Genomic DNA, 14,246 nt, shown 5'->3' with positions numbered 1-14,246 from the left:
TGTCCCATCTTCCATCACACAAAGCTGGCTGCAGCACCTTCTCACCCACCTAATGTGGACCAATTCTACACAAAAGACGCTGAGTGCCTCTTCCAGCGTGTTTCCAGCTCCTTCTGAAGGGATGCGCATGGGTACAGGTGAGTGGACTGAGAGCAGGGAAGGCAGGAGCCACCCCAGAAGCCCAGCCCACGCTCCGGAGGGGCCAGCTCCCCAGGCAGCCTCCCCAGGGAGGTTCTCCTGCTGGCCTGACAACCTGGCACCTCTCCATCCCCATGCTGCTCCCATCGACTGTCACCAGCTCCCCTCTCCACCCCTCATGTCCCTGCTGCATGTACTTTTGCTGAAGGTGTTCACTGCCTCTCTCTCTCTCTCTGGGTATCTCTTTTGTTTGTGTCATCTCACTCCCTGTTATTTTCATGTAAGCCTTATATGCCAACATCTTAGAAGAGAGGTCTGGGTCCATCCTCCTGAGCTCCCTCCTGGCCTGGCCACTTTATGCAGGTGGTCCACCATCTCCTGATTTGCTGCTTGCGGGTCAGCTATGCTGGTGCAGAGGGTCGCAGAGTGCCACCAAGGCCACATCCCTGCACAAGCACACAGCCCTGTCAGAACCACTCCTTTTGTGGCAATTAAGGGAACGACTGCTCTCTTTAGAGCAGGCTTCAGAGGGCCAAGTCTAACATGCAAATGCCTTGCTTTAAAGTGGTTTTGTTAAATACTGAGAACTGGTGGTTACCATAGAGGAGGATGGGGGAAACAGGTGAAGAGGATAAAGTGGTGCAAACTTCCAATTATAAAATAAATAATCACAGAGATGCATCTGCGGAGTATAAGAACAAAGGAAAAACTGAAGGAACAAAACAGCAGCAGAATCACAGAACACAAGAATGGACTAACAGTTACCAAAGGGAAAGAGACTGGGGAGAATGGGAGGGTAGGGAGGGATAAGGGCGGGGAAGAATTAAGGGGGTATTATGATTAGCCTGTATAATGTGGGGGGTGGGGGAAAGGGGAGGGCTGTGCAACACAGAAGACAAGTAGTGATTCTACATCTTACTATGCTGATGGACAGTGACTGTAATGGGGTTTGTGGGGGGGACTTGGGGTAGGGGAGCCTAGTAAACATAATGTTCTTCATGTAATTGCAGATTAATGATAACAAAATTTAAAAAATCACAGAGATGAAAAGTACAGCCTAGGGGATACAGTCAGTAATGTTGTAATAACTTGGTATGGTGACAGTAACTAAACTTATCACTGTGAGCATCTTGTAATGTATATAATTGCTGAATCAGTATGTTGTACACCTGAAACCAATATATTAGATGTCAACTACACTCAATAGGAAATCATAATAAAGTGATTTCATAACCCCTTTTTTGCAGTTGGAGGGTTTCAGCTGGCTTACACACCACGACGTTTGCTTCACCTTTCTAAATGCGATTTAAATATTCACCAAACAGAAACATTTTAAATGACAAAAGTAATTATATATCTTAGAGTAAAGGTTTTTAAGAAAAAGTATAATCTAAAGGATAAGATTTGTTTGGTGTTATTCCAAAGATAGAACTTGGCCCAAATTTTGAAAATTACTAGGAACTGATACTGGCACAAAGTGAGAAAACATTCTAACTAAAGCTGTTTGCAATAAAACAGGTTGCCTGTCACTGGTATAAGTAAAAAAGCAGCAAGATATTTATCATTCTATGTAAAATAGTCACATGTAATTATTACAATGCTTTCAATCCTTTACACATACTAATTTTAATTCTCAAAACTTCAGATATTAAGCATTGCTAGAAAAGACAAACTCCAAAATTGTTCCAACTGAGCCCATACACTCTGGCGTGTCTGCCCTCTCGCCCCAAAATTTAATCTAGACTTATTCTAATATGGATCTTAAACATCAGCTTTGATTAAAAACACCACCTTCGGGACTTGAGGTTAAACACACTGAACTAAATACACACATTTACTTCTGCTTCCTCCCCAAGCCCCACCTGAAAGGCTACAGAGGATAAAAAAAGAAACAAAAAACAAAAGGATTAAACCCACAATGGAACAAATGATGACAGCAAATGCTATCAAGAACATTTTGGAAGCTGGAGAGCCAAAGGGCAATGAACCGAGTGAGGTTTCTGCTTTTCTACTTGATTAAAAGCCTGCACAGGGGTTGGCGGGGTTAAGTGATAGAAACAAACCAACACTCCGGAACACCCCGTGCTCCCAAATCTTGGGAACTAGAAGCAATGGTTTCCTGGTGGTGGTAGCACTGAGTGTTAGTTACAACTGGTGGGTGTCCCTGCCCCCCACTGGGAATGTGACTGTTGTTGGGTAAGTCTGTTTTCTCCCTACCTTCTTTGGGGTTAACCAAGTATTTTTAGAATTCCATTTTATCTTCACTACTGGCTCTTTATACCTTTGTTTTAGTGATTGCTCTAGGGAATTGAATATGCATCCTTAATTCATCACAGTCTACTTTATATTAATGTTATATCACTTTATGTAAAAACCTTACAAGAGTATGATTCCATTCTTCCCCCTACAACTTTTGTGCTATTGTTCCAAATATTTCATTTCTACCTGTTACACTGTTATTCAGTAATCTTCACACACTGGTTACTTCAACCAAGTTCCCTGTTTTCTTCTTTCTTCCTTGAAGAGGGGAAAAAGACAAAGGCGTAGATAGTTACTAGGAGGTAAAGTGTTTAGAGCCAGTGTTCCCTCAGTCAGAGAAGGGTTTCTTCCACTTCTGTTCTGTTCTTGGAAGAATAATCAACACTCTTTCTCTTTTCAAATTGAAAGAATGTAAACTCGTCAGATGTGTGTAAGTATTGAAATAGCAAAACAGTATTTGTAACTCACTCTTCTCTCCAACTGACTTTTCTATTCGAAACTTGTTCAGGAAAGTTAAAGGAGCCACATCTCCTAACTAGAACATTTTGTACAACAAAACGAGAGAAATTTCAAACTGAAAAAATGATTTCATCACAAGGTTCAGATTTGGAAAGTAACTTTAACACCCACTAACCTTGAGTGGTTTCAAAATTTAATCTCACATATTCTCTATTTTCAAAGGCAAAGAATGAGAACAGAGAACCTTTTAAGCAATTATCAAATAAATCAAAAGCATGAAAACTTGGCTCTGTGTTTTCCAAGATCTGACAGCCAGAGGTTACAAAATTAAATTTTAATGATATGAAAATTAACTTCAACTACTCTCATGTGGCTAAATATGAAGGGAAGGAGATGAGTTTTAATTGGATATATTCTATAAATCTCATTTTTGTGACCAGCCAGGTGCCATGTGTGGGAACAAGCTTCACTTGCTCTTTTCACACCTTCTAAAATATGTGGGTCAACAAGACCCAAAAAAGGCTTCCCAAAAAGCAAGACCTGACTTCATTTTACCTTTAATGAAACTCTCTTCAGATCTGAAAATCTTGAAGTTGTTTTTGTTTTTTGTAAAATTCCTGTGCATACCTGCACAGGGCTAATTTTGACATAAATTATTAGCAGATATTAGAGTAATTGGTGGGTTCCCTGTCAAATTTTGTAGAACTTACTGTGCTCTCAACAGGAAATCCAATAAAACGCTACCTAAATTTTACATCAAGTTTTTTCTAACATATTTGTATCTTTAGTGAAATTATTTCTGACAAGTTGAAGAAAGACTGATGGTAAATGAGACAAAAGGATTTTAAAAGAAAAATAATACAAACATAAGTACAGAGAAAATATATTATATATATATATATATATGATTGATGATTTTGTGTAAATTGTGTTTATAGGTGTCATTTCATATTCTGTAATCATTGTGCTCTTTCTTTAGGCTGCTTTTCCAGATACTTAAAAATGCTTAACAGAATTGGTTCTACTAAATGTATGCCTGATGAGATTTGTAAGCATTAACTACTTAGATTTTGTTTGTCAGATTTACAAGTCTACTGTTATGTGTTTGCAGTTCAGTTGAACATGTAAGTGGTATTAAATTTTCAGGAGGATTTAATCATTGAATATTAATCAAGAACATCAATCAAAGAAAAATATGAAAATGATTGTTTTGTACTTGTTATTAAGTAAGTTCTGTAAGCTGAGTGTAAAGATGTAAAGGGAAAAAGGGTGCCTAAGTTAATTTTAATAGATGGGATAATAATTAAAACATGAGAACAGGGGAGTATTGTTTCCCATGTACAAAAGCACTTCTTGGGAATTCAAGCACTAACAATTTCCAGCAGGATGATTGTCTCTGGTACCTACATTAGAACTACAGGGCTATACAAAATGCAACTAAAACCAGACTGGATGACATCAAAGAATTGATGTGTTCTTAATGAAATTCAAGAATGCAGTGTCTCTGGACCAGAACTCTGAGAATCTTAAAAATCCAATAAAGTTATAGACCACTAATACATTAACATGAAAACTGATCCTTTATCATTACCACTGAGAAAAGTGCCATCTAATTATATATTTTCCCATGTTTTGGAGAGTAAAAATATGTAGGTATAAGCAATTTAAAAAATATAAAACTTCCCACCAATAAAACACTGATTCAATCAGACTACCTATTTTCTTGGCAAAGAGTCATTGAGTTACATGAACTCACATACCAAGAAAAACATCCACCATTTTAACTTTCCCCACAGAATTTCTACATTGAAAATGAAACAATCTTTGATCCTTAAACAGGAGATGGATCCTATGAGTGTCTTTCTATAGGAGAAAAAAACTTTACAAAATAAACTGATTAGGCTAACTACACTTATTCAACAACTCGACATTCACAGAACTGGTAGGGTTGAAAAATGAAAATGAGACAGATCAGCTGATGAGGTTAAAAAACAAAAGGTTCAGATTTGGAGGAAGGTGGGGGACCCTACTTGCCATGGATCCTGCAGAGGGCTTGTGGCTTCAGAAGAAAGAGGGAGGGGGGATAGAAATAAAATATCTATTGCCAATATTGAAACCAAAAACTTTTAAAAGAAAAACAGACTCAAGGTACTAATATCCAAGAATAAAAGCATAGGAAATCAATGAAATAAAATAATCTAAAGCTAAAATTCTTCACTGAGTTCCAATAGCAAATTTTTTGGACCAAAGCAGTGTGTTAAAAATTAATTTAAAAAGGTAAAGCTCTCTAAATACTAGCAGAGGATTGCTGCAATGTGTATGTGTAGATGGATGGACACTTGGGTGTGTGGGTGAGTGGACAGATATAGATACATATAATTTCAAACCATTTACTCACTATTCACTATTTTGCAACAATAATTCTCCCAGCGCGGTTGGGAAAATAGGTCATTTTTGTTAAAGTCTAAATAAAGAATAAGTAAAGAGAAAAATGTAGGAGTGAGAATCCTTTAATAATGATATTCATTTCCAGTGAACAATAAATATAGAAACTACAAGCAATATATGTAACAGTATCATTTTTCCTTAGATACAGAAAGCATCTACTTCTTAACATGCACACTTTTATTGGAAAGAAGCATTAGGAAAAGCTACACAACAAAACAAGTTACAAGTAAAATGAAAAATTATTTGTTCTTAACCTTGACTACACCAAGATTCACACTCCAGTTATCTGTGCTGCAGGTAGAATGGGAAGGCAGGAGAGTCCAAGGTCGGAGAGCGCAGCTCAGCTTCGGGCAGCAGCAGTCTGAGGTTGCTCAGATTGGAGCTGTTTACCAAGATATTCCCTGATAATATAAGAATACAATAACAAGGTAAATTAGAATTTAAATGACAAAGAATCTCTTTCAAAATCGAAGTAGACAGAATACACCCTATCACCTACATGTACTTTAATAGCTAAAAATAAAATAGCCCCAGAAAACTAATCTTTTCCAAACTTCACAGGTACCTGTACTATGTGAATTTTAAGCTTTCTATTAACCATACATACACAAACCGGTCACAAAGTCACTGCATGTACAAACAAGTAATTCTGCGTGCAGTTACAAGGCAATCTACTTTCCTGTTCGGGTAAACGTCTTATTTACTGCAGCTGCCACTTCTGCATCTAAGAAGTTCAAAATCAACTTCAGTATGATTCCAAGTAAGTGACTGAGTTAAAAAACCCATTTCCCGATGTTGGAGAGTACAGGTAGGTAATACCTGGGGATGAACCCAAGAGCACGTGAAAAGAAGTCACTGAAAATTACATCAAGAATCACGACACTTACTGGAAGCTGCTTGTTATCCAGCACTAACTCAGCACTGGCTTAGTCTAAATCCTCACAAAGGTGGTGGGACTGCATCCACGCAAGAATCACAAGAGCTGAATGGAATTCTCATTTTTATAGATGGGGCAACTGTGGTCTCTCAACTTTTTAGGCCACATTCTCCTTCAGAAAATAAACTGAACAGGCACCCAGGATATGCAAATACTTAACTCTGAGTTACATACAGGTATCACTGCTAATTCCGGGACAGAAAACTACCTTTTTTTTATTTTCCTGTGAAGGACTAGCCCAAACTTCTGTTTTTGAATTACCTAATAAGGGCAAGAAAAGGAGATGTTTTGAAGAATATTTAAAGGATCCCTCCTATAAAAAGGAAAAAGCGTGAGTTTATCAACAGCACCCTGGGAGGACATCCCAGCTCCTGCACTGCATGGCTGTGCAGCTCCGGCAGTGGCGGGAGGGCGGACGGTGGCACCGAGGGCCACAGAGGGGCTGTGCTGCACAGGTTCGCTTTGCCCTTTGTGGCGTGAGGGTGGAGTACAGTATTTATTACAAAATTCCCAGATCTTATACACATATAATTTTTCCTACACAGACCTAAGGAACTAAGCCTGAAACTGGATATGCTTCAAGAGGGACTTCAAATATTTCAGTTTTCAGCGTTAGACTGTTTATTATGTAAAGGACAGCAGAATATGCTGCTCCCAAAATATGCCACTTTGCCTATTATTTTGAGCTGCAGGCACTTGAAAAACAGCAAATGCAGAGACAGGCTTTCTTTGAACTCCCCTTATCTGCCTAAAGCAGATCCTCCAAAAAGAATTCAATTGTCACGAATCTCTGGAGTGTCATCATCCAGGGAGGATTGCCTGTCATCAGAGGAGAAGAGACTAGATGGGGACACCAAACCCAGACACACTTTATCACAAACCACCCACCTTCCACCTGCTCTTCTAAGCACCCAGCCATCTTTCTTAAAAACCCTAAAAGGCCCAGAGCCCCCTGCAGCCCCCATGTAATTTTAGATGGAATTTAAGCCTAAATTCTAAACTACCCCTTTGAGTAAGGCTACCCACTTTTTCCTGGGTATCTTGCATGTATATATAAGCTATGCATATTAATAAACTTTTTCTCTTGTTAATCAGCCTTCTATAGAAGATCTCAGCTAAGAGTTCAGAAGGATAGAGGGATTCTCCCCTCTAAGAGTGATTTCTTGAAAACATTTTAAAAAGTGTACTCAGAGATGCCATGCCACCCTTCAATGATTATAAGCTGGGTTCTTTGAATTACAGGACGAGTGTCAAGGACCATGTTCTAAATGTAAGTTTCCATAACAACTGTGGAGAGAATGTGGCAAGGCATCCCAGAGTTCAGTGCTGCCAATTGCTAAGTGACCAGAAAGGGTCCTGCTGGATCTGGTCACACACAGAGGCTCCTGTCAGCTCCATTCCTGTCCAAGATGTGAAGGTGGTTCACTTCCCATACAAGATTTAACAACATTTAGGGGACTGCAGAGTGTGGAGGTGGGGATGATAACTGACTCTTCACATTGTTGAAGTAGGGTCAAAGCAGAAGGAAATTAAAACAGAGCAAAGATGAATTGTGGTGGCAGAGACAGAGAAAACACGCCCAACTGCCGCGTCCTCCCCATGGCCTTCTGCTCCTTTGTTTTCTTGCTCAAACGTCTTGAGTACAGATAACATGCCTAACTATATTCTCATTCTTCTCACACACAAGGCAGCTCTGAGGCATTCATTTCTCTATAACCTTAGTGCCTGATACATAGGAAAACCAGGGCCACCTTCTTCTGTCTGCTAACTAGGATTTATGTAGTTTAGGATTTAGACAGAGGACAAGAAAACACACATAGAAATAAAGGGTTCAACGGAGAACTTGTATATCAAGAGTCCCAGATGGAACTTTGTGAGTCTCATTTGTAGGTCACAAAATGCCAGACGTCTAACAGGAGAAGAGTCTGATGGGACCCATGGATAAAAGAACCAAACCTCCTCCTCCAGCTTTCCTGAAATGACTGTTTGCTACAGCACGTCGGTTGTTGAAGTATCAGAGGAGCCGAACTGAGGCTCAACTGGAAAAGATACAAGGGCCTAACCTTGAAAAAGCTCTGGGGAAAATCTACTCCTTTGAATTTGGCTTGTAAAATGTTATTCTGTTCCTCTGATGTCAGATGGAAACATGTAGTCAACTGAAACATTCCTAAGACTCACCAAGCCTGTCTCTGAATCCTCTATGACCCCATCCATACCAAAGTCTGGTACCAAGTGCCTGGGGCTGGTGACGCAGAATGGCTGTTATATTCTGCACTTTTATTACAAGCTATCACAGAAACGTGGGTACAGGTATGCCCATACATTATCCTCTTATCATTACAGCATTCCTGTGAGGTGGGTGCTATCATGTCTCCATTTACGGGGGAGGGCAGCCTCGAAAAATGTTAATAACTTGCTTGGGACTGTTATTGTACTGTGAGCAAAATGGCCTGACCAAGGGTCAGATCCTATTTTCCTTCTACTTCAAGACTGCCTGGCCTCCAATAGGAGCCCAAAAAGGGCAGAAAGCAGACCCTGCCCCTATTTTTATAGATTAGAAAATAATAAGAAGGTGTGAATAATTTCTTTAGGTTAAGATTAAGGCAAAAGGAAAAACTATTATGGATTTTACGTCAAGGGACTTTACCTAAAACAAAGGACTTTGAGAAGAGTTACTTTAAATGAATTAATCCAAGTATTGAGTCAGTCTTTCTCTCTATACATGAAGATCAATACAATAAAAATTCAAGTGATAATTCACTTTAAAGTGCCTGATTTGTACCAGTAATCTACAGTAGTTTGACATCAAATCTTTGCCTCTACCATCTAAGAAGCAAAAATGTAAGATGTGTAACATTTTCTCCTCCTTAGCTTTATTCATAACTTAAATCACCTGGGATTCCAAAATCTCTGAAACTGAAAAAAGAGTCAGTTTGAAGATTCTTTTAAAAAATCCAAGTAAAAAATAGCTCATAAAAGACATCATACAGTATGCTTAGCATTTACATGTAAGAAATACATATTTCATTCTCTTGTCAATGGCTATAAAAGAGCTACACTTAAGCATCTATCATATCATAATCCTAGAAAACAGTTTCCTAGTTCCTGAGTAAACTAAGATTTGAAAAAGGTGGTCTGAAGATGATGCTGGCTATCTATGATCTATGCTGTTAGAAGCTGGGGCCCCAGGAAACATGTGCCTGGCCTGCATTAACCCAGAGAACAAGAGGAAGGCCTACGTGGAATTACAAGTGTCAAACCTTCACTATACTTGGGGTTGTTCCACTTTAGGAGACTTCAACACACCACTCACTCCAAATGACAGATCAACCAGACAGAAATCCCATATAAGAAGTCTAAACTCACAATTAATGAAACTAGAAAAGGAAGAACAAATGAGGCCCAAAGTCAGTAGAAGGAGGGATATAATAAAGATTAAAGCATAAATAAGTAAATAAATCTTATTCTTTCTTTAAAACTATAGAGGAAGACACTGACTATGATATCATTCAACATACTACCTTTGCCTATATCATTTAAACACATGGTAACTTCAACTGTATAATAAACTGCCATGAAAAAAATGAATTTGTCTCCTGATAAAACATATTAAACCCTGAAAGCTACAAGGTCCCTTATTTTCCTTTTTGCCTTGGCTGTCAAAAAACTCTGTTAACACTAATCTAAGGCCTGCAACGGCAATAAATACACACCTATTAATAATCACCCTAAATGTAAATGGCCTGTATGCACAAATCAAAAGACAAAAGACACTGAATGGATAAAAAAACAAGACCCATCTATATGCTGCCTACAAGAGACTCACTTCAAACCCAAAGACATACACAGACTGAAAGTAAAGGGATGGAAAAAGATATTTCATGCAACTAATAGGGAGAAAAAAGCAGGAGTTGCAGTACTTGATTCAGACCAAATAAACTTCGAAACAAAGAAAGTCACAAGAAACAAAGAAGGACATTACATAATGATAATAGGGTCAGGCCAACAAGAGGATATAACTATTATAAATATCTATGCACCCAATACAGGATCACCTACATATGTGAAACAAATACTAACAGAATTAAAGGAAGAAACAGAATGCAATGCTTTCATTTTAGGAGACTTCAACACACCACTCACTCCAAATGACAGATCAACCAGACAGAAAATAAATAGAAAGAGGCACTGAACAACATAGAACAGATGGACTGAACAGACATCTACAGAATACTCCATCCAAAAGCAACAGGATATACATTCTTCTCAAGTGCACACGGAACATTTTCAATAGATCATATACTAGGCCACAAAAATAAACTCAGTAAATTCAAAAAGACTGAAATTGTACCAACCAGCTTCTTAGATAACAAAGGTATGAAAAGAGAAATAAATTATTCAAAGAACATGAAAAAGCCCCCAAACACATGGAGGCTTAATAACATGCTCCTTAATAACCAATGGATCAGTGATCAAATAAAAACAGAGATCAAGCAATATATGGAGACAAATGACAACAATAATTCAACAACACAAAATCTGTGAGATGCAGTGAAGGCCATGCTAAGGGGGAACTACATTGCAATACAGGCCTACCTCAGAAAAGAAGAACAATCCCATATAAGAACTCTAAACTCACAAATAATGAAACTAGAAAAGGTAGAACAAATGAGGCCCAAAGTCAGTAGAAGGAGGGACATAATAAAGATTAAAGCAGAAATACATAAAATTGAGATGAATAAAACAACAAAAAGAATCAATGAAAGCAGGAGCTGGTTCTTCAAGAAAGGAAACAAAATAGATAAACTCCGAGCCAGACTTATCAAGAAAAAAAGAGAGTCTACACACATATACAGAATCAGAAATGAGAAATGAAAAATCACCATGGACACCACTGAAATACAAAGAATTATGAGAGAATACTATGAAAAACTATATGGTATCAAACTGGATAACCTAGAAGAAATGGACAACTTTGTAGAAAAATACAACATTCCAAGGATGACCAGGAAAAAAACAGAAAATCTGAATAGACCAATTACCAGCAAAGAAATTGAGTTGGTAATCAAAAAACTACCTAAGAAGAAAATACCTGGAACAGAAGGTTTCACTGCTGAATTTTATCAAACATTTAGTAACAACCAAATACCCATCCTCCTTAAAGTTTTCCAAAAAGTAGAAGAGGCAGAAAGACTCCCACACTCATTCTATGAGGCCAACATCACTCTAATACCAAAACCAGGCAAAGACACCACAATAAAAGAAAACTACAGACCAATATCCCTGATGAACATAGATCCAAAAATGCTGAACAAAATATTAACACACCAAATTCAAAAATACATCAAAAAGATCACCCATCATTATCAGGTGGGATACATCCCAGGAGTGCAAGGATGGTACAATATTAGAAAATCCATCAACATCATCCACCACATCAACAAAAAGAAGGACAAAAACCACATGATCATCTCTATAGATGCTGAAAAAGCATTCAACAAAATTCAACATCCATTCATGATAAAAACTGTCAACAAAATGCGTATACAGGGCAAGTACCTTAACATAATAAAGGCCATATATGACAAACCCACAACCAACATTATACTTAACAGTGAGAAGGTGAAAGCTTTTCCTTTAAGATCAGGAACAAGGCACTCTCCCTACTTTTATTCAAACACAGTTCTGAAGGTGCTGGGACACATGCCCACTCTCCCTACTTTTATTCAACACAGGTCTGAAGGTCCTAGCCATGGCAACAGACAACACAAAGAAATAAAGGCCATCCAGATTGGCAAGGAAGAAGTCAAACTGTCCCTGTTTGCAGACAACATGATATTGTATGTAAAAAACCCTAAAGAATCCACTCCAAAAGTAATGGATCTAATATCTGAATTCAGCAAAGTTGTAGGATACACAACTCATACACAGAAATCTGCTGCATTCCTATACACTAACGATGAACAAGCAGAAAGAGAAATCAGGAAAACAATTCCATTCACAATTGCATCAAAAAGAATAAAATACCTAGGAATAAATCTAACCAAGGAAGTGAAAGACCTATACCCTGAAAACCACAACACACTCTTAAGAGAAATTCAAGAGAATGCTAACAAATGGAAACTCATCCCATGCCCTTGGCTAGGAAGAATTAATATTGTCAAAATGGCCATCCTGCCTAAAACAATCTACAGATTCAATGCAATCCCTATCAAAACACCAAGAGCATTCTTCAATGAACTACAGCAAATAGTTCTAAAATTCATATGGAACCACAAAAGACCCCGAATAGCCAAAGCAATCCTAAGAAGGAAGAGTAAAGCAGGGGGAATCTCGCTTCCCAACTTCAATCTCTACTACAAAGCCACAGTAATCAAGACAATTTGGTATGAGCACAAGAACAGACCCTCAGACCAGTGGAACAGAACAGAGAATCCAGATATTAACCCAAACATATATGGTCAGTTAATATATGATAAAGGAGCCATGGATATACAATGGGTAAATGACAGCCTCCTCAACAGCTGGTGTTGGCAAAACTGGACAGCTACATGTAAGAGAATGAAACTGTATCATTGTCTTAACCCGATACACAAAAGTAAATTCAAAATGGATCAAAGACCTGAATGTAAGTCATGAAACCATAGAACTCTTAAAAAAAAACATAGGCAAAAATCTCTTGGACATAAACAGGAGCAAGTTCTTCATGAACATATATCCCCAGGCAAGGGACACAAAAGCAAAAAGGAACAAGTGGGACTATAACAACCTGAAAAGTTTCTGTACAGCAAAGGACACCATCAATAGAACAAAAAGATAACCTACAGTATGGGAGAACATATTCATAAATGAAAGATCTGATACAGGGTTGACATCCAAAATATATAAAGAGCTTATGCACCTCAACAAACAAAAAGTGAATAATACAATTAAAAAATGGGCATAGGAATTGAACAGACACATCTCCAAAGAAGAAATTCAGATGACCAACAGGCACATGAAAAGATGCTCCACATTGCTAATCATCAGAGAAATGCAAATTAAAACCACAATGAGATATCACCTCACACCAGTTAGGATGACCAACATCCAAAAGACAAACAACAACAAATGTTGGCAAGGATATGGAGAAAGGGAACCCTATTACACTGCTGTTGGGAATGTAAACTAGTTCAACCACTGTGGAAAGCAGTATGGAGGTTCCTCAAAAAACTCAAAATAGAAACACCATTTGACCCAGGAATTCCACTCTTAGGAATTTACCCTAAGAATGCAGCAGTCCAGTTTGAAAAAGACAGATGCACCCCTATGTTTATCGCAGCACTATTTACAATAGTCAAGAAATGGAAGCAACCTGTGTCCATCAGTAGATGGATGGATATAGAAGATATGGTGCATATACACAATGGAATATTATTCAGCCATAAGAAGAAAACAAATCCTACCATTTTCAACAACATGGATGGAGCTAGAGGGTATTATGCTCAGTAAAATAAGCCAGGCAGAAAAAGAAAAGTATCAAATGATTTCACTCATCTGTGGAGTATAAGAAGAAAGAAAAAACTGAAGGAACAAAACTGCAGCAGACTCACAGAACCCAAGGATGGACTAATAGTTACAGAAGAGGAAGGGACTGGGGAAGATGGGTGGGAAGGGAGGGGTAAGGGGGAAAAAGGGGCATTAAGATTAACACACATAATGTAGTGGAGAGGGATATGGGAAAGGCAGTATATACAGAGAAGACAAGTAATGATTCCATAGCACCTTACTATGCTGATAGACAGTGACTGTAATGGGGTATGTGGGGGGGACTTGATAATAGAGGGAGTCTAGTAACCATAATGTTGTTCAAGTAATTGTACATTAACGATATCAAAACTTTAAAAAATTTTTTTAATTCTTAAAAATATCTGTCATCATTTTCACATTATTTTCTCTAGTCTTCTTTCAGTGTGTAAATTTTAATAATTATGATTATAATGGGCAGAATTCCATATCCCATATT

At 38.0% G+C, this 14,246-nt stretch overlaps 1 protein-coding gene across 6 annotated transcripts in view; it reads right to left on the bottom strand.

Moving 5' to 3' along the window:
* Positions 1 to 5,350: 5,350 nt before the first annotated feature.
* Positions 5,351 to 14,246, bottom strand: part of ATP6V1H (ATPase H+ transporting V1 subunit H) — a 180,372-nt gene continuing 171,476 nt past the window's right edge. For all 6 annotated transcript variants that reach the window (XM_036919132.2, XM_036919126.2, XM_036919127.2 and 3 more), the window contains one exon: positions 5,351 to 5,705. In XM_036919132.2, coding sequence (XP_036775027.1) covers positions 5,645 to 5,705 — 61 coding nt within the window. In that variant the 3' untranslated portion in view covers positions 5,351 to 5,644. The remainder of the gene's footprint in view (positions 5,706 to 14,246) is intronic.

This window comes from Manis pentadactyla, chromosome 3, assembly GCF_030020395.1.
Source record: "Manis pentadactyla isolate mManPen7 chromosome 3, mManPen7.hap1, whole genome shotgun sequence".
Classification (NCBI taxonomy): domain Eukaryota; kingdom Metazoa; phylum Chordata; class Mammalia; order Pholidota; family Manidae; genus Manis; species Manis pentadactyla.
The sequence above is the reverse complement of the archived record's forward strand: the minus strand, read 5'-3'. Positions and strand labels throughout refer to the sequence as shown.